Consider the following 27,954-nt stretch of genomic DNA (forward strand, 5'->3'; position numbering starts at 1 on the left):
TTCTCATCAATGATAAGATGACAAATTCTACAGTGGAAAGTCTACACATCGGATTCACATGGAATTGTTCAATTTAAACGTTTGAATATGAAATTATTCATGATGGTATAAAAATATATATATATTTTTTTCTGCTCAGTGGCCTGCCCCTGTGAAGGGACATGGGCTATAACTTTTCAAACACGCCCTCTCCCTTCCTATATAAAGCCTTGAAGACAATGTAACCTGTTCCGAGGATGTGGGGACAACGGTCCGATGTCAGAATGGTTCAGATAACTACAGAACGAAACCAACATCAGCGTGAGCTTTGGTTTGCGAATGGTATGAACGTTGAACTCTTATTCACAGAAGTGATACCTACTAGCCGTTGAGTTAGCAACAGTTGCTGCAAACGAGGATTAGGAAGGAACAGACAGAGTATATCATCTTTCTCACAATTTTACTACAACGTATCCAATTGACAACCAGAGACATTCTTCAAAGGACCAGGTTTGGCAACACGGCCTTCCATCTACCACCAACCTACTGAAGTGCAGCTCAGAGTAAATATTTATTGCATTTTCCTTTTCCAAATGGGCGGTAATTTCAAATGCATAAGATATTGTATTTAAGATAGCCCAGCTTCACCCTTTGTTCATCAATCTTCCCGCTCTTTCACAAAAACCCAGCCCCTTTTGTGAAACAAGCTGTCATACCTGTTCCGCCCGCTAGGGACGTTTTCCTTTATGGCGTAATTTGTAATCAAATTGATTAATTATGTGTATATGTTATTCTGTGTGATTAGTTAGGTATTTAGTAAATAAATAATTAAACCCCATTTTGTATTGCTGATTCAACTTGTTAGCCAGGGTTTGTGCAGATAACCAAGAATTTACAACTTTCAGATGAGACTGAATTAAGATGACGATTAATATTGACTGCTATTGGTGTAAAATATTACTAGGCCTTTAAGAGTTTATTCTGAAGATAACAGCTCTATAAATATTATTTCGTGGTGTCCCGACTCTAGTTAATTACATTTACATGATTAGCTCAATCAGGTAATATTAATTGCGGATAAAATTATTTTATAGAATAGCATGTAATATCACTTAATCCGGCATAGCCAAAGACACTGGTAAGATTTATCCCAACAGGGTGCCATTTCGGACCCCCACCCAAGTTTTATTAATTGTCCGCATGGGATTAATCGTCCAAAGAAACGCTTACCTGCAGGTTCCTTCTCAAAGCAACAAATAAATGGTATGACTGACGTAAATGGCGGTGGATTAGACCGAGGTAAGACAGTTTCAGGTTGGATATTTGACGGATATTCGCCTGTAGTCTTACGTCCACCAACAGCAGTTGGGGACCGTCAGCATGGTGACAAATCAAAAGGATCGAATTTCAATAGATATTTAACCATTACTCCTAAAATTTTCAAAACTGGTTCGAGCTAACCAGATGGTATAGATACACTGCAAACTTATTGTTGGTCGATTTACATCTCACACTATTAAATTATTTATTTACATTTTTAAATTTCAATAGTGACCTAGTGGTCATGTGACCTAGTGACTTCAAACAAGGTTCAGAATGTCCACTCAGTGGGCCTTCACATTGCACACCCTTTAGTTTTTCAATTTTAATCTCACATGACTTTACATTCATTTTTCAATATGTAAAATTTAAATAGTTACTGACTTCAAACATGGTGCAGAATGTGCCCTTTTATATTGCACACTCTTGTTTGTGTGCTGTAAAATCAAGCAGTGTAACGTACATTTTTCATAGTTTTAAATTTCAACAGCTCCTTGGTCATGTCAATTACACACCCAAGAAGTGTGCAGTGGATATACACCCATATTGCGTAACCTATAGTTATGTCTCTTCCATATTGTTGTACATTAATATTAGTTTGACAATTAGGGGATTCAGTCCAGTGTTTACACTTTTATTTAATATTTATAATAATTGGTAGTTCTAAGTACTTATTTTCCCTGGGGGTGACCAGTGAAATATACCTGCTGGAGCGAGTTCTATGGGTGGGTGCTGCTATGGTGACCAGTGAGCTGAGATAAGGCCGGGCTTTACCTAGCAAGGACTTATAGATGACCTGAAGCCAGGGTGTTTGACGATGAATATCAAGCGAGGGCCAGCCAACAAGAGCATACAGGTCGCAGTGGTGGGTAGTATATTGGGCTTTGGTGACGAAACGAATGGCACTGTGAAAGACTCATCCAATTTGCAGAGTAGAGTAGAGTAGAGTGTTGGAGGCTATTTTGTAAATTACATCGCCAAAGTCAAGGATCGGTAGGATAGTCAGTTTTACGAGAGTATGTTTGGCAGCATGAGTGAAGAATGCTTTGTTGCGAAATAGGAAGCCGGTTCTAGATTCAATTTGGGATTGGAGATGTTTAATATGAGTCTGGAAGGAGAGTTTACAGTCTAGCCAGGCACCTAGGTATTTGTAGTTGTCCACATATTCTAAGTCAGAACCATCCAGAGAAGTAATGCTAGGCGGGCGGGCAGGTGCGGGCAGCGATCGGTTGAAGAGCATGCATTTAGTTTTACTTGCATTTAAGAGCAGTTGGAAGCCACGAAAGGAGAGTTGTATGGTTAGTTAACACAGTGTCCAAAGAAGGGCCAGAAGTATACACAATGGTGTCGTCTGCGCAGAGGTGGATCAGAGAATCACCAGCCGCAAGAGCGACATCATTGATGTATACAGAGAAAAGAGTCGACCCGAGAATTGAACCCTGTGGCACCCCCAAAGAGACTGCCAGAGGTCTGGACAACAGGCCCTCCGATTTGACAAACTGAACTCTATCTGAGAAGTAGTTGGTGAACCAGGCGAGGCAGTCATTTGAGAAACCAAGGCTGTTGAGTCTGCCGATAAGGTCCTAACTTCCCTGAAAAGTTGCATATCGCGGGGGCTATTCGATGCTAATGCAGTACGGCACAGGGTGTTTTTGTGCTGGTCAAGGGCAGTCAGGTCTGGAGGGAACCAAGGGCTATATCTGTTCCTGGTTCAATTTTTTTTGAATGGGGCATGCTTATTTAAGATGGTGAGGAAAGCACTTTTAAAGAATAACCAGGCATCCTCTACAGACGGAATGAGGCCAATATCTTTCTAGGATACCAAGGCCAGGTCGATTAGAAAGGCCTACTTGCTGAAGTGTTTTAGGGAGCGTTTGACTGTGATGAGGGGTGGTCGTTTGACCGCGGACCCATTACAGATGCAGGCAATGAGGCAGTGATCGCTGAGATCCTGGTTGAAGACAGCAGAGGTGTATTTAGGGGACAGGTTGGTCAGGATGATATCTATGAGGGTGCCCAAGTTTACGGATTTGGGATTGTACCTGGTAGGTTCCATGATAATTTGGGTGAGATTGAGGGCATCTAGCTTAGATTGTAGGAGGGCCGGGTTGTTAAGCATATCCCAGTTTAGGTCACCTAACAGTACAAACTCTGAAGATAAATGGGGGGCAATTTATTCACATATGGTGTCCAGGGCACAGCTGGGGGCTGAGGGGGGTCTGTATCAAGCGGCAACAGTGAGAGATTTATTTCTGGAAAGGTGGATTTTTAAAAGTAGAAGCTCAAACTGTTTGGGGACAGACCTGGATAGCATGACAGAAGTCTGCCGGCTGTATCTACTGCAACTCCACCCCCTTTGGCAGTTCTGTCTTGGCGGAAAATGTATACACATACAGAGAGACATTATTCAGCTGTGATTTTACCACTCAGAATGCAGAATGGATATGACAATGGGGCCAGCACAGGATGTAATACACTCTTACAACAATCTACTTTTTGATCTTCTTGACTTCTTATCTGGTTAACTGCTACTGTGTGTCAAGAAAAGAGCCCCAAATAGGGGTTAGTGTCCTCCAGTAAAAAAGGACTGGTTTAGATTAAAAACCATTTCCCTGTGTCCCCGTTCATAGGGGCATGAGAGACTAGGCAGTGGTAGAATTGAGTTGGCACTTTATTGGCCCAAACATTCATTGAACCACAAGGTTGAGGTTACTCATGGACAGTAATTAGTATTTATTTATGTTTTGCATTAATGCATTGTGTCTTCTAACTGTCCAATAATAGGATCCAAAGTGCTAGGAAATATTTGTTGTCATAAATACAAAGGAGGATGTCTCTCCTCATACCTCTGGCACTTTCGTTAGACTGCCAGACTGTGCACCACAGAGCACCACAGAGCACCACAGAGCCAATCAGGAGAGAATACATACAGGTCAACGGTGCCAACTGAAAGTCAAGGGGTGTGTCTGTGCCTTTTGGATTACTCTCTCTTTACAGAGAACCCCTGTGGTTCAAGTCAAGAGTTACCGTTCCCCTTTCAGTTTGCTCTGCGCATGTCTGAAAGTGACAGAGCCAGCAGCCAAGAGAGTTTTTCACAGTATGTAATAAAAAATCATTACACTTATGAATGTATGTAAAATGCTAATATGTATTAGATCCAGTACCATGGAATAACTAAGACCTGAATTTGAGTGCAGCGTGTTCCGATTCCTCCTTCACCAAAAACACTTGGCCTGATGGTTCATGCAGATACTGGGGAAGCAATATAGAAATGTATTGATCCCTTAATGGATTTGACCATTAAATGACCCATATCACAACCCTCATACCTCTTCACAAAAATGCACCTAAATACATTTTGGAAAACGGATTTGACTCACAAAAGACGTAGGAGTCTATTTTCCCAGTTAGAAATAGTAGGCCATGCATCAAATAACTACTTTAATCCGAAAAACGAACTGTCAAATGCACTATTGCATTTTGCAAGTTGTCTACAGGAGGCTTGTTGTGAACACACTCAAATATCAAGTCATTATCAGGTTATGGAAACTGCTTTATAATTCTCAAAGTAGAAGGATTTGTCTTCATGTACAGTATATGAAAGTGATGCTATGAAAAGGATCATGCTCATCAATCTGACTTACAAATCACTGCCTATTACTGTGATTAAAAATAACTTATGAACCATTGTTTTTCATGAGGCCCACCTGTGCGCCTTCCTTTAAGCACCTCTGTTCGAACACCTCTCCTGTCCTTGATCCATTCCACATACAGCCAATTGCGAATCTTTTCAGTGTCCATGTGAAAGATAGTTATTGCGAGGATGGAACATTTGTTAACGTCAATTTGTTTTTAATACCCATGTGAAATGAAGGCCTGCAAAGCTTACAGATTTAAGTCTAATAGCATGATATGTAAGTAGACAAACATCAGAGTGTAGGTATAGTCAGGGTATAGTCAGTGGACATTCTGAACCTTGTTTGAGATCAGTAGGTCACATGACCAAGGAGCTGTTGAAATTTTACATTTAGAAAAATTCATGTCAAAACATGTGAGATGAAAATTGACAAAATAAAGGGTGTGCAACATAGAAGGGTAGTCAGTGGACATTCTGGACCTTGTTTGAGTCAAGTGACCAAGGAGCTATTGAAATTCGAATGTAAACAAACGTTTGTTAGTTGTTGGGTATAGTTGTTGGTTATCAGGCCTACAACCATGATGTCGTCAGAACATGATGGAGTGGGTGAACAGGGAGTACAGTAAAGGACTGAGGACATACTCCTGTGTTAGGTCAGTATGGAGGGGGTTTTGCCAATCCTCACAGCCTGTGGTCTGCCCATCTGGAAGTCAAGGGTCGAGTTGCAAAGGGTGGTGTCCATACCCAGGGCTCTGAGCTTGGAGGGAACGATAGTGTTGAATGCTGAACGGTAGTCAGTAAACAACATTCTCACATAAGTGTTCCTCTTGTCCAGATACACTACATAGACAAAAGTATGAGGACACCGCTTCAAATGAGTGGAGTCAGCTACTTCAGCCACACCCGCTGCTGACAGGTGTATAAAATTGTGCCACCAGCCACACAATCTCCATAGACAAACACTGGCAGTAGAATGGCCTTACTGAAGAGCTCAGGGACTTTCAACATGGCACTGTCATAGGATGCCACCTTTCCAACAAGTCAGTTCGTCAAATTTCTGCCCTGCAAGAGCTGCCCCGGTCAACGGTAAGTGCTGTTATTGTGAAGTGAAAACATCTAGGAGCAACAGCGACTCAGCCGCGAAGTGGTTGGCCACACAAGTTCACAGAACGGGACCGCAGACTGCTGAAACGCGTAGCCTGTAAAAATTGTCTGTCCTCGGTTGCAACACTCACTACCGCATTCCAAACTGCCTCTGGAAGCAACGTCAGCACAATAACTGTTCATCAGGAGCTTCATGAAATGTGTCTCCATGGCCTAGCAGCCGCACACAAGCCTAAGTTCACTACGCGCAATGCCAAGCATCGGCTGGAGTGGTGTAAATCTCACTGCCATTGGACTCTGGAGCAGTGGAAATGCATTCTCTGGAGTAATGAATCACACTTCATCATCTGGCAGGCCAACAGACAAATCTGGGTTTGGCAGGTGCCAGAAGAATGCTACCTGCCCGAATGCATAGTGCCAACTGTAAAGTTTGGTGGAGGAAGAATAATGGTCTGGTGCTGTTTTTTATGGTTTGGGCTAGGCCCCTTATTTCCAGTGAAGGTAAATCTTAACACTACAGGATACAATGACATTCTAGACAATTCTGTGCTTCCAACTTTGTGGAAACAGTTTGGGGAAGGCCTTTTCCTGTTTCAGCATGACAATGCCCACATGCACAAAGCGAGGTCCATACAGAAACGGTTTGTCGAGATCGGTGGGGAAGAACATGACTGGCCTGCACAGGGCCCTGACTTCAACCCCATCTAACACCTTTGGGTGTCCGGTTTGCTGTTCATTTAAACCTGGGTATCGTCAACGTAGCAGTGAATGTTGATGTCATAACCTCTGAGCATTTGCCCAAGAGGGGGCATAGCATGTCAATTAAAAACAAGATAGACTCCAGGGCTGACCCCTGCGGGACGCTGCATGTGACTGATGGTGTCAATCTTTTTCTTGAAAAAATCTGAGACATAATTGCACTGCAAAGATGAGGCTGCAGGAGAGCATGAGATTGCAGGGTTGAAATGGTGGTTGATGGTATGTTACTGTCAATCATGGCAGAGATGAAGGCTGATTGTGCTGCTTTTAAGGCAGCAGGGTAGCTTGCCTAGTGGTCTTTAGGACTCTGATGGGGAAGAGGTTCCCAAAACTATTTCATGTAAAGGGCTCCTCCAGTAAAATAAGAAACAAGCCAATAGGATTTGTGGAAAAGTGAACTTTCATGACTCAAGAGTATTTCATAAATAAAAAGGGGTGGGGGAATCAACAATGAAATAGTCAGTTGACGTTCTGAGCGTTTCAATAACCTTGCTGTGACAGATTTGATGTGTTTTTTTAATGTGTTTTTTCCCCCACTTTCCGAGCTATTGAATTTGATTAGGTACCGGTACCCTGTGTATATAGCCAGGTTATAGTTACTCATTGTGTATTTATTCCTTGTGTTATTATTTTTCTATTTTTATACTATTTCAATTTTTTGGTTAATCTGAATTATTGGGAAGGGCCCGTAAGTAAGAATTTCACTGTTAGTCTACACCTGTTGTTTACGAAGCATGTCACGAATACAATTTGATTTGATTTTAAGTCAATAGGCTCAGTGAAATAGGCTCAGTGAAACCTGAGATACGAGTGGAGACAGATTGGAGAGACATCTGCCCAGGAGCTCAATGGAGCTGAGTACCGGCACCTAGTTCAAGTCAGGCTTTCAAGTGGGACATTTCATTATCTGATGGACATATGAACCAACCTACTGAGCAACAGCCTCGCAACGTCACATTCAGATGGGGAAAAGGTTGATGACACAAGACATGGCGTTAAATTTGCACTAATATATACATGTGATATATATGATATAACATCTGCAGCTTGAAATAGATAATACTACTTATTTTGGGACTACACTGTACAATTGTTGGACCGTTGAGGATTGCGTAACTAAATAGGAACCGTTAAATTTTGTCGAAGTTTCAGGGGGATTTTTTTTCGAGTAACACAGGGTAGAGCTGTCAAATTTGATATGTGGATAGCTAGCTTTTAAATTGTTCTAATCCTGTTGGTAAGTAACAACAAGCAAGAAGGTGATATTTAATACCAAAATATGTTGGAGACCATAGTCCATGTACTGATCTAGTGATACATTTCACTCTGTAAATTAGCACTATAAGTAACGTTACCAAGCTATTGGACTCCAAATGGGTTGCCACAAATGCTGCTATTCGCTTAGCTTGCTATATTGTAACGTTAGCTTGGTGGCTGATAAAATAATGTAATTTATGCTATGCCTTTTTATTTTACATTGTGTTATTGGAACAGAATTCGACATGACTTTTGAAATGCATTTAAGCACAACCAGCTTGCTGGCCTCAGTGAACATGCAGTTTGATGTTGTTACACAAAGTTGGCCTCTGTGTGGCAGTATATGCGAACTAAATGTGACTGCTTGTTTCGACCAGTTTCAGACCTCCAATCGGTGTCCTCATCTTGATGTGATGTCGGATAAACGTCAGCGTGCAAGGGTCCAGGGCTCTTGGGCCAAACCACTGCCCAAACAACCACGTCCAACAGGTTTTCTCTCTGCCATGCAGACTAAATTAGACCAGGGCCCATATTCACAAAGCGATTCGGAATAGGCTGGGCTAGGATCAGTTTTTACCTTTCAGATGTTAATGATTAAGAAAGATTATATGGGTGGTGGGGCAGCTCTCCTACTCTGAGACACTTTGTGAAAACAAGTCCAACTCTCCTACTGTCATTTGAGAATTACATCCATGGTAATATACATGTTTTTAAATGGTCATATGGAAGCATATACATTTTCTTTGGCAGGAGCAATTCCCAATTCCAGCACTGTTGTGATACCAAGTGCCAATCCACCACCTGCTGGTTGGGGAGTGGGACAGCGGATGTTTGAGTATCAACAGCCCGCTAAGGTTAAAAAAAGGAGTATTGGGCGTTATTGTGTTAATTATATTAATAAATAGATATTTTCATAGAGAAGAAGTTTTTGATTTGAGGTGTCGCCATTGACAAGAGATTAAATCGGCCTTGGCTGACAAGGATCAACTAATACATTTCCCTTTCTTTCTTTCTTTCCCTTGCTCAGCCAGTCAGAGATGTCCCTATGGAGAAGGTGATGGAGTGAGTAACTTGATCAAACAGTCATCTTCTCTACTCTACGTCATTAAAACAACCCCAAATTGAAAAATGGTTACGCCTAGTGGAAATATAACAACAATTCTTTACACATGCTCCTGTTCCACAGAATGGGGGGTGATTATGAGATCAGCCATGGTCCATCAGGAGTGTCAAGGTGAGTTCTAATCTAATGCATAAGGAGGTCAAATAGACATTGGGTCAACCATATAAATGACAACAGGGGAACACCGTAGCAAAACGCTTCACAATGGAAAATCAAAATGTGCTTTTTAAATGTTTGGTTCAGACAATACCTCTCCATTTCAAACTGTTTCCTTCCATTTGTGTCTACTGAACACAACCCAGAATCTCAGTCAGCTACTGCCTTCCACCCACTTAACCCGTATGCTTCCCCATTCAACAATTCTCTACCCCCCCAGACTGAGGCTGATCCATGGGTTCCTACCACCAGAGGAGGCTGACTGGGCCTTCAGTAAACTGCTAGCAGAGCTGCCTTGGTCTCAAAAGACTAACTACAGACAAGGTAGGTCGACAATCATGTCCCCAAGGATAGACCACAGACCAATACTGTACACTCAGCCTATAGATGTGAGCAAACTGAATTTTTTATTTTTATGGGTGCCATGTTGGCATTGGAAGTTTCTCCCAATTAGAATGTTGGGGCGGCAGGGTAGCCTAGTGGTTAGAGCGTTGGACTAGTAACCGGAAGGTTGCAAGTTCAAACCCTGAGTTGACAAGGTACAAATCTGTCGTTCTGTCCCTGAACAGGCAGTTAACCCACTGTTCCTAGGCCGTCATTGAAAATACGAATTTGTTCTTAACTGACTTCCCTGGTTAAATAAAGGAAAAATAAAATTATTGTCATGGAACGTTTGGTATCAATGTAAGATCGACCATCCCTGTACTGCTGATCCGGGATTCAATCTTGACAACACGTCCTATTCTCAAGCTAACGTGCTATTCATTGCCCAACCAAAACTATAGTTATCTACATAGCCGCCTTTACCCACCGTTCCTTCCCATTTTCACCACATGACGGAAGGACTGGATCAGGACAAGTCTTTTCCAACCATAGGTCACAGAAGGAAAAGAGACAAGGAAGGACCATTTAAGTGGACTTGGAACCCAGCCCTGAATGAAGTTGCATCAGATTCCCTATTGGTCTCTGTTGGATTGAATCCAGCCACGTTCCATCATTGAGCAAGACACAGTAGCAGACGACAACAACGCGAAGGAGGCGCATGACTCAAAACCATTAAGCCCAACAAGCATATGTAGGAAGAACATGGCCCAGCCACTGCCCCTCACATTGTGTCAACACGAGTCAATTGTGACATCTAGGTTCAAGAGGAAATAGAGGGGGTGCTACTGTTACACACACACACACACACACACTATATGCACACACACACACTATTTGCACACACATACTACACACACACACACACTATATGCACACACATACACCCACTCCTCTTTAGACTTTCTGCACATTGACTCACTTTTTCCTACTCAAGCAAGACTCTAAATAGGCTCTACATGACTAAGATTGTGTTCCAAATAGCGCCCTATTCCCTAAAGAGTGCAATACTTTTGACCAGAGCCTTAGTGGCGTGTATTCATGGATGCCAATAATCCAAAGGCTGGCAGATGGCGATATTGATCTGGTATGGAGGGTTTTGTCTTACCGTCCAAACACATTCCATGCAGCTGGCAATACATTTGTATCCTAAAACATTCTCCAGTCAGGCTGCCAAGGTGTCGATTTCCTCCTTAACTAGAGTTAATGGCTAGAAGAATTTGGAAAATATGCATACTTTTCTTTATGAAACACAATTTTCCGCCACCTTGCTAGTGGCTAATGCTACATCCCGATGTTGCGCCCTGTGTACAGCCAGGGGGTAAACAACAGACTGCTGCAACTTGATTGGCTGAATGTGATAAGCAACATCCGGTACTAGCACTCCAATGCATTTTGGTGGAAATTGCCATGGAATTTTCCGTGGTGGTGGAAAATTGTGTTTCATAAAGAAAGTTATGCAGATTTTCCCTGTTTGTTATAACTGCCTTCTCGCTATTAAATCTAGTTAAGGAGGAAATGTTTAAGGTACGAATTGGTCCACGGGGATACGAGTGTATTGCTGGCTGCATACAATGCTTTTGGATGGTAAGATGGAAATGACTCTTGCCATCTGCAAGCCTTTTTGCTAGGATGCCAAGGGAAGCCAGGCTTTCCCCAAAATTTGACCAAGAAAGAAAGAAATAATAAATGATTTTAAGTTGCTCTGTGTATGACATTGTTGCTGCCCATAGCTTTAAATTCAATAGCAATGGAAGCCAGTGAGCATTTGGCCTCCCTTGATAAAAACAAAATATAAAAGAAAAGCCAATCAGCGTTGAGATGAACTGAGTGAGCTCAAAACTGAGTGCACCAAAAGAAAGTATCAAGGGAAGCCAGTTTGGGTTTGGCTTCACACCAATCACATCAAAAGTAAAACGTCATTGACAGAAACAACGTGAAGTGTTGCATCTCATTGTATCGTTCTCCGGTGGCTAGCTAGCTAAAATCTGCCCCTACCCTGAGAGGATGGAAGTTCAATATGTAACTAGATGTACATTGTAGGCTCACATTAAGTAGCTGGCTCATCGTCAAAGCCTTTTAGCTAAGTAGCGTAGTCTAGGTCAACAAAAACAAAACTCGTGTAGGCTACTCTATACAGAGTCATAGACCGTTTTGCTAACTTGAAAGAGGACAATGGCATTGGCGTTCCTCAGTCTACAAGTAGGGTGACATGTTTTTTTCTACTTGAATGCATGCATACATACATACACACACACATACATGCACGTGCACACATTTAATTTGAAAACGGTATTATGGACAGCCACATGATAATTAGCTTAAGTTGATTAGACAATTTGTTTTTTGTATCTTTAAGTTGTCACAGTATTAGATTAAGCATAGGTGATTGGATGATGTTGAAATGGTGAGGAAAGACGTTTGCGGCAGCAGTCCTGTTTTTTTTTGCGACTTGCAGTAATTCTGCAATGGTTCTAAATCAATAGTTGTTTAGTAGTCCGAAAATGTTGAAAACATTCAATTGTTGACCATGCTGTAGGTCATGTAACCGTTTGTTACATTCAATATTTGCTTTGTGGACTTCACCGGATAGATGTTGCTCTCAGGTTTTGTGATGAAACAAGCGTGTGGTTGAATTTATACTGCCTACTGTGACTGTCTTCTAGTTGTCTCGCCCTTATGTAACAATGTTGCTTCCGTCCCGCTCCTCGCCCCAGCCTGGGCTTGAACCAGGGACCATTTTCTCACATCCTCAACTGCCTCCCGCAAAGCATCGTTACCTATCGCTCCACAAAAGCCGCGGTCCTTGCAGAGCAAGGGAAACGACTACTTCAAGGACTCAGAGCGAGTAACGTCACCAATTGAAACACAACTTGGGCGCCATGCTAACTAGTTAGCCCTTTACACCGGTTACACTTATACTGATCAAAAATCTAAACGCAACATGTAAAGTGTTGGTCCCATGTTTCACGAGCTGAAATAAAAAGTCCCAAAAGCTTATTTCTCAAAAATGTTGTGCACAAATTTGTTTATCCCTGTTAGTGAGCATTTCTCCTTTGCCAAGATAATCCAACCACCTGACAGGTGTGGCATATCAAGAAGCTGATTGAACGCCATGATCATTACACCAGCGCACCTTGTGCTGGGGACAATAAAAGGCCACTCTAAAATGTGCAATTTTGTCACAACACAATGCCACAGACGTCTCAAGTTTTGAGGGAGCATGCAATTGGCATGCCCCCTGCCCAGTCATGTGAAATCCATAGATTAAGGCTTTTTCTTGTATGAATTGTAACTCAGTAAAATCATTGAAATTGTTGCGGCATGCATGAGAGCATCAGCTGTTCCGGACGACTGTGTGATCATGCTCTCCGTAGCCGACGTGAGTAAGACTAATACACAAGGCTGCGGGGACAGACGGATTACCAGGATGTGTGCTCCAGGCATGTGCTGACTAACTGGCAGCTGTCTTTACTGACATTTTCAACATGTCCCTGATTGAGTCTGTAATACCAACAGGCTTCAAGCAGACCACCATAGTCCCTGTGCCCAAGAACACAAAGGCAACCTGCCCAAATGACTACAGATCCGTAGCACTCACGTCCGTAGCCATGAAGTGCTTTGAAAGGCTGGTAATGGCTCACATCAACACTATTATCCCAGAAACCCTAGACCCACTCCAATTTGCATACCGCCCAAACAGATCCACAGATGATGCAATCTCTATTGCACTCCACACTGCCTTTTCCCACCTGGACAAAAGGAACACCGGTGTGAGAATGACTTCATTGACTACAGCTCAGAGTTCAACACCATAGTACCCTCAAAGCTCATCACCAAGCTAAGGATCCTGGGACTAAACACCTCCCTCTGCAACTGGATCCTGGACTTCTTGACAGGCCACCCCCAGGTGGTGAGGGTAGGTAGCAACACATCTGCCACACTGATCCTCAACACTGGAACTCCCCAGGGGTGCGTGCTCAGTCCACTCCTGTACTCCCTGTTCACCCACGACTGCATGGCCAGGCACGACTCCAACACCATCATTAAGTTTGCTGATGACACAAGAGCCTGATCACCGACAACGACGAGACAGCCTATAGGGAGGAGGTCAGAGACCTGGCCGGGTGGTGCCAGAATAACAACCTATCCCTCAATGTAACCAAGACCAAGGAGATTATTGTGGACTACAAGAAAAGGAGCACCGAGCACATCCCCATTTTCATCGCCATGGCTGTAGTGGAGCAGGTTGAGAGCTTCAAATTCCTTGGTGTCCACATCAACAACAAACTAGATTGGTCCAAACACACCAAGACAGTTGTGAAGAGGGCACGACAAAGCCTATTCCCCCTCAGGAAACTAAAGATTTGGCATGGGTCCTGAGATCCTCAAAAGGTTCTACAGCTGCAACATTGAGTGTCCTGACCGGTTGCATCACTGCCTGGTACGGCAATTGCTCGGCCTCCGACCGCAAGGCACTTCAGAGGGTAGTGCGTACTGCCCAGTACATCACTGGGGCAAAGCTGCCTGCCATCCAGGACCTCTACACCAGGCGGTGTCAGAGGAAGGCCCTAAAAATTGTCAAAGACCCCAGCCAACCCAGTCATAGAATGTTCTCTCTACTACCGCATGGCAAGCGGTACCGGAGTGTCAAGTCTAGGACAAAAAGGCTTCTCAACAGTTTTCACCCCCAAGCCATAAGACTCCTGAACAGGTAACCAAATGGTTACCCAGACTATTTGCATTGTGTGCCTCCCCCAACCCCTCTTACGCTGCTGCTACTCTCTGTAAATCTTATATGGATAGTCACTTTAACTATACATTCATGTACATACTAACTAAATTGGCCCGGACAACCAGTGCTCCCACACATTGGCTAACCATGCTATCTGCATTGTGTCCCACCACCCGCCAACCCCTCTTTTTACGATTCTGCTACTCTCTGTTCATCATATATCCATAGTCACTTTAACGATACTTACATGTACATACTACCTCAATAAGCCTGACTAACAGGTATAAAGCCTTGCTACTTTTTTTTCTCAAATGTCTTTTTACTGTTTTATTTCTTTACTTACCTACACACACACACACACACACAAACTTTTTTTCCTCTACACTATTGGTTAGAGCCTGTAAGTAAGCATTTCACTGTAAGATCTACACCTGTTGTATTTGGCGTACGTGACAAACTTTGATTTGAAGTTGGATTCATATTTTTGTTCAGGAAATATCACGGTGGTGTATAAACTAACGGGTAATAGAGCAAACAATGCAATTATCACAACACACCGGTTGTAATATGGCTTTTTTTCCTGGCTTGGCTTCCCGAATGAATTTACCCACGCACTGCTACTGGAACCATATGGGCCCTGTTCAAAAGTAGTGCACTGTGAACGGAATAGGGTGCAATTTGGGTTTCAGCCCATGACCAACTAGAGTTTTGTTTATTCTTGTCCTGATATCATATTTTTTATGGGTACAGTGAAAGGTTTTGTTTTTAGCAATAATAAATGAAGTCATGTCTAAATATTTGCTTTGGGCCTAATGTATGAACTGTGAAGTCTCAACTTGAGGACCAGTGGGACAACGTTTTGGCTTTGTGACTGTTTTCTTTTATGAAATGCCCAAATGGAGCTCTTTGAGAAATGTAATAGTGCTTGCTTCCATAGAAAAGAGCGATGGAGCAAGGTTTTATAAAGATGACCTGGGAACTGCAGGTTTACCACATTTGGGGTGGCTATTTCATGGTACAGAATAGTTTATGAAAATGTCTCCCTTGGAGTAAAACAAAGCAGTGGAAGGCACTTAGAACAATGACCACATTACTTTGCCCACACACTACCAAATATGGATGCAAATTATGTTTTTTGGTCATTTCTCAAACACACACACAGTATCAGTCACAAGTTTGGACACCTACTCATTCAAGATTTTATCTTTATTTTTACCATTTTCTACATTGTAGAATAATAGTGAAGAAATCAAAATGATGAAACAACATATGGAATAATGTGGTTACCAATAAATATGTTAAACAAATCAAAATATATTTTATATTTGATATCCTTCAAAGTAGCCACCCTTTGCCTTGACAGCTTTGCACACTCTTGGCATTCTCTCAACCAGCTTCATGAGGAATGCTTTTCCAACAGTCTTGAAGGAGTTCCCACATATGCTGAGCACTTTTTGGCTGCTTTTCCTTCACTCTGCAGTCCAACTCATCCCAAACCATCTCAATTGAATTGAGGTCGGGTGATTGTGGAGGCCACGTCATCTGATGCAGCACTCCATCACTCTCCTTGGTCAAATAGCCCTTACACATCCTAGATGTGTGTTTTGGGACATTGTCCGGTTGAAAAACAATGATAGTCCCACTAAGCGCAAACCAGATGGGATGGCGTCTCACTGCAGAATGCTGTGGTAGCCATGATGGTTAAGTGTGGCTTGAATTATAAATAAATCACTGACAGTGTCACCAGCAAACCACCCCAAAACCATCACACCACTTCTTCCATGCTTCACAATGGGAACCACACATGCGGAGATCATCGGTTCACCTACTCTGCGTCTCACAAAGACATGGCGGTTGGAACCAAAAATCTCAAATTTGGACTCATCAGACTAAAGGACAGATTTCCACCTGTCTAATGTCTTTGCTCTTGTTTTTTGGCCCAAGCAAGTCTCTTCTTATTATTGGTGTCCTTTAGTAGTGGTTTCTTTGCAGCAATTCGACCATGAAGGCCTGATTCACGCATTCTCCTCTGAACAGTTGATTTTGAAATGTGTCTATTACTTGAACTCTGTGACGCATTTATTTGGGCTGTAATCTAAGATGCAGTTAACTCTGCTGCAGAGGATATGTTCATTAGAGGTAACTCTGGGTCTTCCTTTCCTGTGGAGGTCCTCATGAGAGAGAGTTTCATCAAATTTTCCACATTGACTGACCTTAATGTCTTAAACTAATGATGGACTGTCGTTTCTCTTTGCTTTTTTGAGCTGTTCTTGCCATAATATAGACCTGGTCATTTACCAAATAGGTCTTCTGTCTTCTTGTCACAACACAACTGATTGGCTTAAATGCATTAAGAAGGAAAGAAATTTCACAAATTAAGGCACACCTATTAATTGAAATGCATTCCAGGTGACTACCTCATGAAGCTGGTTGAGAGAATGCCAAGAGTGTGCAAAGCTGTCATCAAGGCAAAGGGTGGCTACTTTGAAGAATCTCAAATATATAAAATATATTTTGCTTTGTTAAACACTTTTTTTGGTTACTACATGATTTCCATATGTGTTATTTTATTGTTTTGATGTCTTTACTAGTATTCTACAATGTAGAAAATAGTAAAAAATAAGGGAAAACCCTGGAATGAGTAGGTGTCAACTTTTGACTGGTGCTGTATATATTTAAGTATACATCACCATTTACAATGACATTACTGGGACCTGAAATACAGTTTTGTTGTTTACTGTCCATATGTGTTCAACTTTATATCACTACACTATTTATTCTTGTCCCTGACAGAGCTCCAACTAGTCATGATTTCTCATTTTTGTCAAATTGCCAAATTTAGTACCAGTTTAGAGATGATTCACTTGGCCCTGACCGCCCAGATCTATTGAGTCAACTAATTTCTGTGTGTGTGCAATGTACATGCACTACAGTAAGTGGTTTTGTGTGTGTGTGTGTGTGTGTGTGTGTGTGTGTGCGTGCGTGCGCGCCTGCACCTCAGTATGTACAGACAATGTGCTTCTATCACTAGGGTCTATTCAAGAACACAGGTTATTCATGCAGTGTAACTGTATTGGTCACTGTGTTGTATAGGTGAGGCCTACGAGGAGCCCAGGTTAACCTGCTGGTATGGAGAACTCCCTTACACGTATGCCCACTCTACTCTGGAGGCCAACGCACAGGTATGGTATATCCGCACCTCCTGCTGCATGACTGGAAAAGTGGAGCTGAATTGAACGAGCATTGTGCCTGCTTGTAAAAGAGATTTGACCATTTCCTCATGTATTTCCCCTTCACCTCAACCACTTTTGCGCTTTACCATTTCTCTCGGACTCTTGCGTTCACTCTACCTCACTCTTCTTGTTCCTCCTTTTTACTCTCCTCTGCCAATGTGTACACTAGTACTGCTCACACAACAGCAGCTTATCTATATACTTATTCCCTATCCCCTACTACCTCCCTAAGAAATGCTAAGCATATAAATAATCAGTGAACATGGTGAAACACTGTTGGAAAAAAGGGCACTATTAATATCTAACATGAGCCGCGGTGCATAACCTTGTTCTCCCTTTTCGCCCTTCTCTCCCTCTCTCTCTCTCTCTCTCTCTCTCAGTGGCACCCGCTGCTGGTCACCCTGCGCTGCGCCGTAGAGAAGGCGAGTGGCCACCGTTTCAACTCGCTGATGTGTAACCTGTATAGGAACTGCAAAGACAGCATCGGCTGGCACAGTGACGATGAGGCTGCGCTGGGCACCCGGCCCACCATCGCCTCCCTCAGTCTGGGAGACATGAGGGTGTTCAGCCTCCGCAAGCAGCCTGCACCGGTAAGACTGGGATCATGGGGGAGAGGGGGGATGAGAGACAGGCAGGGGACATGAGGGTGGAGGGAGATGGGAGAGACAGGGGATATAAGGCCCACCATCGCCTCACTCAGCCTGGGGGACATGATGATGGAGGGATGGGAGAGACAGGGAATATAAGGCCCACCATTGCCTCACTCAGCCTGGGGGACATGAGGGTGGAGGGAGATGGAGGGATGGGAGAGACAGGGAATATAAGGCCCACCATCACCTCACTCAGCCTGGGGGACATGAGTGTGGAGGGAGATGGAGGGATGGGAGAGACAGAGGATATAAGGCCCACCATCACCTCACTCAGCCTGGGGGACATGAGTGTGGAGGGAGATGGAGGGATGGGAGAGACAGAGGATATAAGGCCCACCATCGCCTCCCTCAGCCTGGTGGACATGAGTGTTCAGCCTCCACAAGCAGTCAACACCTGTTAGACTGGAGGAGAGACAGAGGGACGGGTTACAATCATGTAGGGATGAGGTTTCGCTCTGTTTGGAGTACCCCCGAAATACCTCATATGTTGATTTTACCAGTAGGCCTATGTTCCTATGGGTCTTCCCAAGTACCCCCTATGGAAATGGAAAGTACTCACAGGGGTTCACGTATGAGCGGTGATTCTTCTGCCATTTCCATCCTTGGGCAGGCTGCCCAAGTCTTTTTTTGGGTAGCCTTAGTCCAAACAGTGTCAAAATTTTTTATTTATTTTGGGGGGGATGGAAAAACACTTTCAGTGTAAATGACTAAAACTAGATAGAAAGTATGTTTAAAAGATAATGGACCTATATTTTTTTAAAGTAATATAATCTTTGAGAACTAACAATTACCAAAATAGAAATTAGACAGTCACGGAGAACAAGACATTCCCTAAACCATTTAGCAGTATTCATTTTATGTTTGAGCAAAATGACATGATATTAGCCATGACAAATGCATAGTTTTAAATGTAAGATGTGTAGTATTGCAGGAAATGAGCTTTAAACTGCAAAAATCTTTTCTGCTTCATGGATAAATGTGTAGAATTGCAGGAAATTGCCATAAAAATGCACAAATGTCTCTCCACCACCACAATGGGTGCCTCTAAAATGGTCTCAACGCCCACCACCCCAAGCCACCTTTTGAACCAGAAAAAGACCTATATGAAAGTAGTCTGCCAGTCTTGTCCATACAATGTTATTACCCAAATTTAAAAAATACTAGTTTACTGTATAATACTACAGTTTTAGTGTAAAATGATCAGTGGTGTAAAGCACTTAAGTAAAAAGACTTTACAGTACTGCTTAAGTCATTTTTTAGGGTATCTGTACTTTACTATTTATATTTGACTACTTTTACTTCACTAAATTCCGAAATAATGTACTTTTTACTCCATACATTTTCCCTGACACCCAAAAGTACTCGTTACATTTTGAATGCTTAGCAAGACAGGAAAATGGTCTAATTCACACACTTATCAAGCGAATATCCCTGGTCATCCCGAGTGTTACATGCTGGCCATACGCGAGCGTTGCAAAATACATTTACACGTACGTTATTCATTGCACTCCCACTGCTCATGCGCCTCAGCGAGCGTCTGCGTGGCCAGGCGCTAAAAAATAAATTGGTTCCATTTGTGATGCACAACGCGCTGCAAGTCTAGCCTCTCATCTCCTCATTGTTTTTTTAGGAGCATATACCCATGTGGGTGATTGAAAGATGAACTTAGGTCTACACTCCGGTCAGTTGTAGTAATGCTGTAAATATGGTTGCCAACCGCCATATAAAGTCCAAAGAATGAGAAAGAAGCCTGAAGGAAGGAGGAGAGATGACGAGAAACGAATTCGGTTTCCCGTTTTATCTGTGGATTAATTGTCGGAGTTGAGGACCTTGTTAATGTCAGGTCAAATAACAACCCAATGTTTATATACCAGGACAAATTAGCTAGCAACAGCAAGCTAGCTAGCTAAATTGCCATAAATGTTTAATGCTTTTTGACCTGTCGCCAAATTAGTAGAATTGGTTCAAAGTTTTTGATATTTCAATCTGTGTGTTCTGATAGCTTCTGGTGTGGGTGAACAAAATCAACGTGCGCGCAATGGTGCACGAGGGCGCACGTCTTGTTTGGTCAGCATGTTAGTGTGCCACTAGCTGTCCGTAAATTTACATTTATAAAAAGTAAATGGTGCCGTCTTGTTTGCCTAATATAGGTAATTTGAAGTATTTTTACTTTTGATACTTAAGTATATTTTAGCAATTTATTTACTTTTTGTACTTCAGTATATTTAAAACCAAATACTTTTAGATTTACTCAAGTAGTATTTTACTGGGTGACTTTTACTTAAGTACATTTTCTGTTAAGTTATTTTTATTTTTACTCAAGTATGATGTACTTGAGTAATGTCCGCAAATCACAACACTTTAACTATAGTAAATACTACCGTGTTTAATTTGCATATAAGGTACCCTGCCCATTCCCCTCCCGCATATCCCAATTTGTGCCACCCATAGTTGAGAAACCTACATGCCAAGTATAGACCATATATTGCGTTCCCTACAGGTTACAGTAAAGAACAGACGCTCAGACTCCAGTCCTACCGACAAGTTATGAAACATTTGCTCTTTTACTCTTACTCCAAGTTTCCTCAAGGAGAAAGCCTGCACTTCAATGTCAAAGATAATAAAACAAAAACACTATAGTAAATACTACAGTATACTACAATCCGCCACAATCCATGAAAACACTACATTAATTACTTTAGTATACAATACAGTTCTTTTACTACAGTATTTACAATATAGTTAACTGTAAATACTACAGAACACTAACAGTATTAACTCTAATATTTTTGCCTGACTTAAGTCTTTAGTCCCCAAAGACACTGCAGTTAATACTGTTAGTATTTACTGTAATATACCGTAGTATTTATTTTCATGTGGGTACATCAGTGTTTATATTCAGCTACTTTCTAACTAGGTGGTAACACTCCTCCATCGTAATGTAGATGAACTGTGCTAGTTGTGTAAGTATACAGAGGTGATATGTGGTGATAGTTTGTACCCTTGACTCAGTATTTGTGTGTGTTTGTGTACTCGTGTGTGTGTGTCAGGAGGAGGACGGGGATTACACTTATGTGGAGAGGCTGCGGATCCCTCTAACTCACGGCACTCTCCTGATGATGGAAGGAGCCACTCAGGATGACTGGCAGGTAAGCCCGGCTAATCAAATACAGGGACACACCCTAACTACACCATCTACAGGTAACTGCCAAAATAAAGGAAACTAACATAGTGTCTTAATAGGGCGTTGGGCCACCACAAACTGACAGTGTCTGGTACTCTATTGGAGGGATGTGACACCATTCTACCACGAGGAATCCTGTCATTTGGTGTTTTGTTGATGGTGGTGGAATACGCTGTCTCAGGCGCTGCTCCAGGATCTCCCATAAGTGTTAAATTGGGTTGAGATCTGGTGACTGAGCCGGCATGGCCATGGCATATGGTTAACATTGTTTTCATGCTCATCAAACCATTTTTTCTTTTGGAAATGTTTTATTGACACAATTCCTTTAAAAACAGCTCATACATTTTTTACATCATTTACACACATAAAAACGGCAACAAAGCATAAAACACAGCATTTGACAGTTACATTTAAATTTGTTAAAGTACATGTTGTTAAAATCAATGAAAACAACCATAAATAAAAGTACTTTCTTTGTAAAAACATCAAATCTGTAAAAGCCATTTAAAATGTGTGCTGATGATCTAACAAAGGTAAAACATTTTTAAGGCATGAAAAACATGTTAAAAAGTCACTTTGTTAAAAGGCTGTCTTCAATCACTTGTACAGGAGCGGGGTGAGTCCTTATCAAACTCGCCTCATCCTGCTTTCCCGAATAGACCATCGTCCCGTCCTTCGGGGCCCAGAGGAGATCCCTCCCCTAGGCGCATCGCCCTAGGCGCCGCAGCGCTGTCAGGCCGTGGCCGCCGGGACCTAGGGTGTTGTGGGGGACCCTTCGCCTGGGGTCGAGGCCCCCTTCCGTTCGTACCACCCCAGGGCTTCCGTGGCTACCATGGCCACTGCCTGGGGGGTGGTCTCTACGCTTTTTGCTACCAGCAGGTTACGGGAGGACCACAGTGCTTCCTTCAGGCACGTGAGGGTGGGCCAGAGCTTGGTGAAGGCCTTCGGTGGAATGGGCCTTCGGCCCACCCCGTACAGCACGAGCTGAGGTGTTAGGTCCTCTCCTGCTGGTAGACACGATGTAATCAGGGGGCCTGCTTCCTTCCACAGGTCCCTGGCGGCTCTGCACTCCCAGAGCATGTGCCTCACCGACTCATCTTGGCCGCAGCCCGGTCGGGGGCACGCGGATGTCCTCGCCATGCCCCGTGAGTGCATAACGGCCCTGACCGGGAGGATCTCGTGGGCGACCATCCAGGACAGGTCCCGATGCCGATTCAGGAGTGCAGGATGGGCCACGTTGCGCCAGACCGTTGTGGGCTCGCCTATAGCGAGCCCGCGCACTGGACACACTGGTTCCCGTTCCTGCACAAGAGAGAGAAGAGAGCGGTGTTTAGTTAAAACCGTGACTGCTTCCTTTTCCAGTTTGAAATGTCTTAAAAATTTCTGGAGCTGGACGTAGTGGGTGGGGAGCATGAAAGAGACTGGGGCTCGCAGGTCGACTGGGATCAGCCTCAGAGTCCTGAGGTAAGATCCCAGCCAGAACCGTGCGAGGGCCTGTGTCTTGTTATTGACCGGGGAGGTGGCCAGAGTCAGATGTAACGCTGTGTAGCGGCTGCCCAGGAACAAGTAGAGGTCAGGCAAGCCTTTCCCCCCCTTGGACCTGGGCCTCTTGACCACCTCCCTCCTCAGCCTCTCCCACTTGCTTCCCCACAGAAAGTAGAACAGCATCCGCTCCAGGGCTAAAATACTCCTTCGGGGGGGGATAAAAACAGAACTGATTAATAAAAGCACAGGTAAAATCACAGCTTTTATGATTAAAACCTTGCCCTCAAAAATCAGCTGTCGTAGTCCCCAAAAACCCAGTCTCTGTCTTACTGTCCCCAGCTCATCAAACCATTGTTCCACTCATGCCCGTTGGATGTGAGCATTGTCTTCTTATGTGGGGAGCCAAAAATAATGGCCTGCCCATCATTTTTATACATGACCCTAAGCATGATGGGATGTAAATTGCTTAAATAACTCCGTGACCACACCTGTGTGAAAGCAACTGCTTTCAATATACTTTGTATCCGTCATTTACTCAAGTGTTTCCAATATTTTTAACTTGTGTGTCCCACACAGGATGACTTGCAGGTAAGCCAGGCCAATTAAACACAGGGACACGCCCCAACAACACCAGGTCGTGTTCATTAGGCCACGCAATGGAAAACATTTAAAAACAGAAAACAAAAGTAATTTTTGCATTGTGTGGGTATATATGTGTGTGTATAGTACATATCTCCAACCACACAGTACCAATATACTCAGTACATATCTCCAACCACACAGTACCAATATACACATTAAATATATATATATATATATTACATTTTGTTGTCAAGTTACACACATTAATGTAAAAGTGAGTTTATATTTATTAGGGATATTTCTTATTCACAATTTACATTTCACAAATACATATTGACAATTGAGTTAGCTAGCTTTAAAGCTCATGTTCATTTATAGATCATGGTCCCCCAAGAACAAATGACCGAACATGTACAGTACCAGTCAGAATTTGACACACCTACTCATTACAGGGTTTTTCATTATTTTTTACTCTTTTTCTACGTTTGTAACCAAAAAAGTGTTACACAAATCAAAGTATATTTTATATTTCATATTCTTCAAAGTAGCTCTGCCCTTTGCCTTGATGATAGCTTTGCACACTCTTGGCATTCTCTCAACCAGCTTAAGCTGCAATGCTTTTCCAAAAGCCTTGAAGGAGTTCCCACATATGCTGAGCACTTGTAGGCTGCTGATCCTTCACTCTGCAGTCCAGCTCATCCCAACCATCTCAATTGGATTGAGGTCGGGTGATTGTGGAGGCCACATCATCTGATGCAGCACTCCATCACTCTCCTTGGTCAAATAGCTCTTAGAGGTGAGATGGGTCATTGTCCTGTTGAAAAACGCAAACCAGATGGGATGGTGTATTGCTGCAGAATGCTGTGGTAGCCATGCTGGGTAAGTGTGCCTTGAATTCTAAATAAATCACTGACAGTTTCACCAGCAAAGCACCATCACACCTCCTACATGCTTCACAGTGGGAACCACACATGCGGAGATCATCGGTTCACCTACTCTGAGTTTCACAAAGACATGGTGGTTGGAACCAAAAATCTCAAATTTGGACTCATCAGACTAAAGGACAGATTTCCACCGGTCTAATGTCCATTGCTCGTGTTTCTTGGCCCAAGCAAGTCTCTTCTTCTTATTGGTGTCCTTTAGTAGTGGTTTCTTTGCAGCAATTCGACCATGAAGGCCTGATTCACACATTCTCCTCTGAACCGTTGATATTGAGATATTTCTCCTACTCGAACTCTGTGACGCATTTATTTGGGCTGCAATTTCTGAGGCTGGTAACTAATGAACGTATCCTCTGCAGCAGAAGTAACTCTGGGTCTTCCTTTCCTGTGGCGGTCCTCATGAGAGCCAGTTTAATCATAGAGCTTGATGGTTTTTGCGTCTGCACTTGAAGAAACTTTAAAAGTTCTGGACATTTTCCGTATTGACTGACCTTCATGTCTTAAAGTAATGATGGACTGTCATTTCTCTTTGCTTATTTGAGCTGTTCTTGCCATAATATGGACGTGGTCTTTAACCAAATAGGGCTGTCTTCTGTATGTCACCCCTACCTTGTCACAACACAACTGATTGGCTTAAGGCACACTTGTTAATTGAAATGCATTCCAGGTGACTACCTCATGAAGCTGCCTGAGAGAATTCCGAGAGTCTGCAAAGCTGTCACCAAGGCCAAAGGGTGGCTACTTTGAAGAATCTCAAATATAACATACTTTGATTTGATTCCATATGTGTTATTTCATAGTTCACACAATGTAGAAAATAGTCAAAATAAAGAGAAACCCTTGAATGAGTAGGTGTCCACACTTTTCACTGGTAGTGTAGCTTGCCTGTCCCTGGCGCAGAAAGGTTGAGAAACACTGATCTAAGCCAATAGAAGTGTTTTGGTATTCAAAATCATACTCTATCGACCTTGCCAGGAACAACAACAACCCAGTTAGCCGACTGCTAGTGCTAGCGACCGTGCGTGTTGCGATCTAATCACATGGTATGTCATAACAGGCTTTAGTCCTAGTGGGTTATGAGTCATCAGACAACAGCAAATACTTTTTTCTAAAGTAAAGAACATTGTGTCTGTCTCGCTCTGTCGTTCCGAGCTTTTCTATCAGACAAGGATTTCTTGAGAGAGAGAGAGAGAGAGAGAGAGAGAGAGAGAGAGACCTGGTGTCTAGACTACCTCCATACACTTCCAGTGACCTGAAATGATAGAACAGTGTCTGCAGTTTTATAACCCTAGCCCCCATAACAAACTGCACATATTTAGGACTGTTACGGTTATGCCATTTCCCTATTATACACAAAGAATGCTGTGTGACGGAAAGTAAAGTCAGAGAGCTCCCAGACAGATTGACAGCCAGACCAAGGGATTTGATAGGGAGCGTGATGGGGAAGGAAAAATGACAGAGATTTAATGATAGCAATTTATTTGCTCTCGGGGACCAACGTGTGTGTGTGTGTGAGAGTGCGCGCACTTGGCTGTGGTCATCTGCAGATGTCATAGGTGTATGTGTGGATGACTGTGTGTGTCTTCGGGTCGGATCACACCGCCGGACCGTCTGTCTCCGTCACTAGGACGGTAGGAGCCATTTATCCTGTCAAGACAGTGGAGTCTTCCAATCCTGCTGGACCCCGTGTTCTCCCGCTCCACAGTCAGTTCCCGTAGTTTCCTGGCCCCAACACTGGATCCTAGAGAAGTGCCACTTGAAAGACCCACTCCTTCATTTAAAGAGAGCGGGAGAAAAAACGTGTTCAGACACACAAACAAAAAGGTCCGCTGCGTTTTATGGCAACATCTGACAGGAATCCCGTCCCAGAGAATTCAGGAAAGTACACATTGGATTGCCGTAGTTAGTCTGGCCCCCCCACCTTGCCCCCCACTTACTCAAGCTGCTTTTCACACAAAACCACCCAGCGCTTAGTTAATTCGCCATCTGTTTGAAACAGACACTAAATATTTAGACTGGGACGTAGATCCTTGTTGTGTAACCGCTGCGATAACTCTTTACCCCCCGTCTAAATCCGGACTGAGCGGTTGTCTTCGCCAAGACTCGTTCCCTGGCGACAGTTTGTAGATTAACAACGAACAGTGTATCTGATTTTGGTTGAAGTTGGAGGTGAGAAGTGCGACTATGTCTGCCAAGTCACTAGTGAGACATTTTGTGTGTGTGTGTGTGAGGGAGAGAGAATTAAATAGTCTCCTGTCTCTGATACAAGGCCAAGGAGCAGTAGGACAAAGGACTGATGGTACTGTCTGTCTGTGTTGCACACAGTGTGTGCATGTGTTTTGTCTCTGGACTTAACTGCGCTATGGGAAGGCTCCTTAAAGTGACGGTGGTTTAAAACAGGGAAAACCAACATAGTGGAGGCACTTGACTAACGCTGTTCAGTGACGTCTCTCTAATACACAGCACTGTTTTATGCTTTTGTTGTCCTCAACAGCATTCAGTGGCCAAAGAGTACCACGACCGAGGGCCTCGCATCAACCTGACCTTCCGCACCATGTACCCAGAGCATGAGGGACCGAGACCAAGAGCCAGACTACCACCCCAACACTAAACACACTGTCCTTCACAAACACCTTCACACTCTGGGTGGGACTGCTATAAAGAGTAGAAATGGGAGATTGTGTGGAGGAGGAGGACATGACCTCGGCCCTTGATGGACATCGTTAAATACACTTTATGGGATAGTGAGGAAGACGAGTGTTGACATCAGGAAAAAATACAAGCTTAAAACCACCTGACAAGATATGTGAGGAGTTGTCAACGTCTACTTATGCTCACTAAATATGTGGAGAGCAATGTTGTTGTTTCATTGCATCATACGGTAGATTTTGCCTTAAATATATATCCCATAACGGATTAGTTTGACACCTATAGTTTCGGTGGACTGGACTCACGGGGGTCAAGTTCTCTGAAGGCCTTATGAAGTTAAAAATATATGTTTGAATAATTTGTCCACATTTATTTATTTGAGAAGACTAATCAGGAAAAGGAAAATATGGAGTTTTGGCTTTCTACCTGGTTGCCTTTTATTTCATATTTCTTTGGTGTCACGTTTAGCTTTTGTTTAAGTAGTTATTCTATTTACAATTACAAGTCATAATTTAATACCCCTTGGTTTGTAGCCTTTCGAGAGAACATCCCAGCTATATAAAATGTGAAAGAACAACTACAGTGGCCAAGTTGACCAAATTATAGCCCCGTTTTATTTTGTAACACTAAAGGATGAAGCTGTTGTGTTGAATGTTTGGTAAATTAAAAACAGAGCGAGAGAATCATACATTTTTTATTTTTTTATTGGTCACATACACATATTTAGCAGACGTTATTGTGGCTGTAGTGAAATGGTTAGCTTGCAGACGTTTGAAGAG

The 27,954-nt window shown here is 43.0% G+C and overlaps 1 protein-coding gene across 2 annotated transcripts; it reads left to right on the forward strand.

Annotated features, from left to right (window-relative positions):
• Window positions 1-7,814: 7,814 nt before the first annotated feature.
• On the forward strand, window positions 7,815-27,863 carry alkbh3 (alkB homolog 3, alpha-ketoglutarate dependent dioxygenase). 2 transcript variants are annotated; one of them, XM_046355846.1, is made up of 10 exons: window positions 7,815-8,036; window positions 8,434-8,545; window positions 8,807-8,910; window positions 9,084-9,118; window positions 9,243-9,290; window positions 9,556-9,659; window positions 17,545-17,633; window positions 18,065-18,274; window positions 21,385-21,483; window positions 22,569-24,052. In XM_046355846.1, the coding sequence occupies exons 2-10, from the start codon at window positions 8,470-8,472 to the stop codon at window positions 22,665-22,667; spliced, it is 864 nt and encodes a 287-aa protein (XP_046211802.1). In that variant the 5' UTR covers window positions 7,815-8,036; window positions 8,434-8,469; the 3' UTR covers window positions 22,668-24,052. The 2 variants fall into 2 exon arrangements, with proteins under 2 accessions (XP_046211802.1, XP_046211794.1); XM_046355838.1 differs by lacking the exon at window positions 22,569-24,052 and adding an exon at window positions 27,021-27,863 and having other exon boundaries at window positions 7,845-8,036.
• Window positions 27,864-27,954: the final 91 nt, after the last annotated feature.

The sequence above is a fragment of the Oncorhynchus gorbuscha genome, linkage group LG01 (assembly GCF_021184085.1).
Source record: "Oncorhynchus gorbuscha isolate QuinsamMale2020 ecotype Even-year linkage group LG01, OgorEven_v1.0, whole genome shotgun sequence".
Taxonomy (NCBI): Eukaryota; Metazoa; Chordata; class Actinopteri; order Salmoniformes; family Salmonidae; genus Oncorhynchus; species Oncorhynchus gorbuscha.

What these genes read in the sequence shown, in the direction of transcription:
- alkbh3 (XM_046355838.1), top strand. Translation starts at nt 8,470, where the DNA reads ATGTCGGATAAACGTCAGCGTGCAAGGGTCCAGGGCTCTTGGGCCAAA. An exon ending in CAAACAACCACGTCCAACAG is followed by an intron (nt 8,546 to 8,806) that starts GTTTTCTCTCTG and finishes TTTCTTTGGCAG; the next exon opens with GAGCAATTCCCAATTCCAGC. An exon ending in CTCTGGAGGCCAACGCACAG is followed by an intron (nt 17,634 to 18,064) that starts GTATGGTATATC and finishes TCTCTCTCTCAG; the next exon opens with TGGCACCCGCTGCTGGTCAC.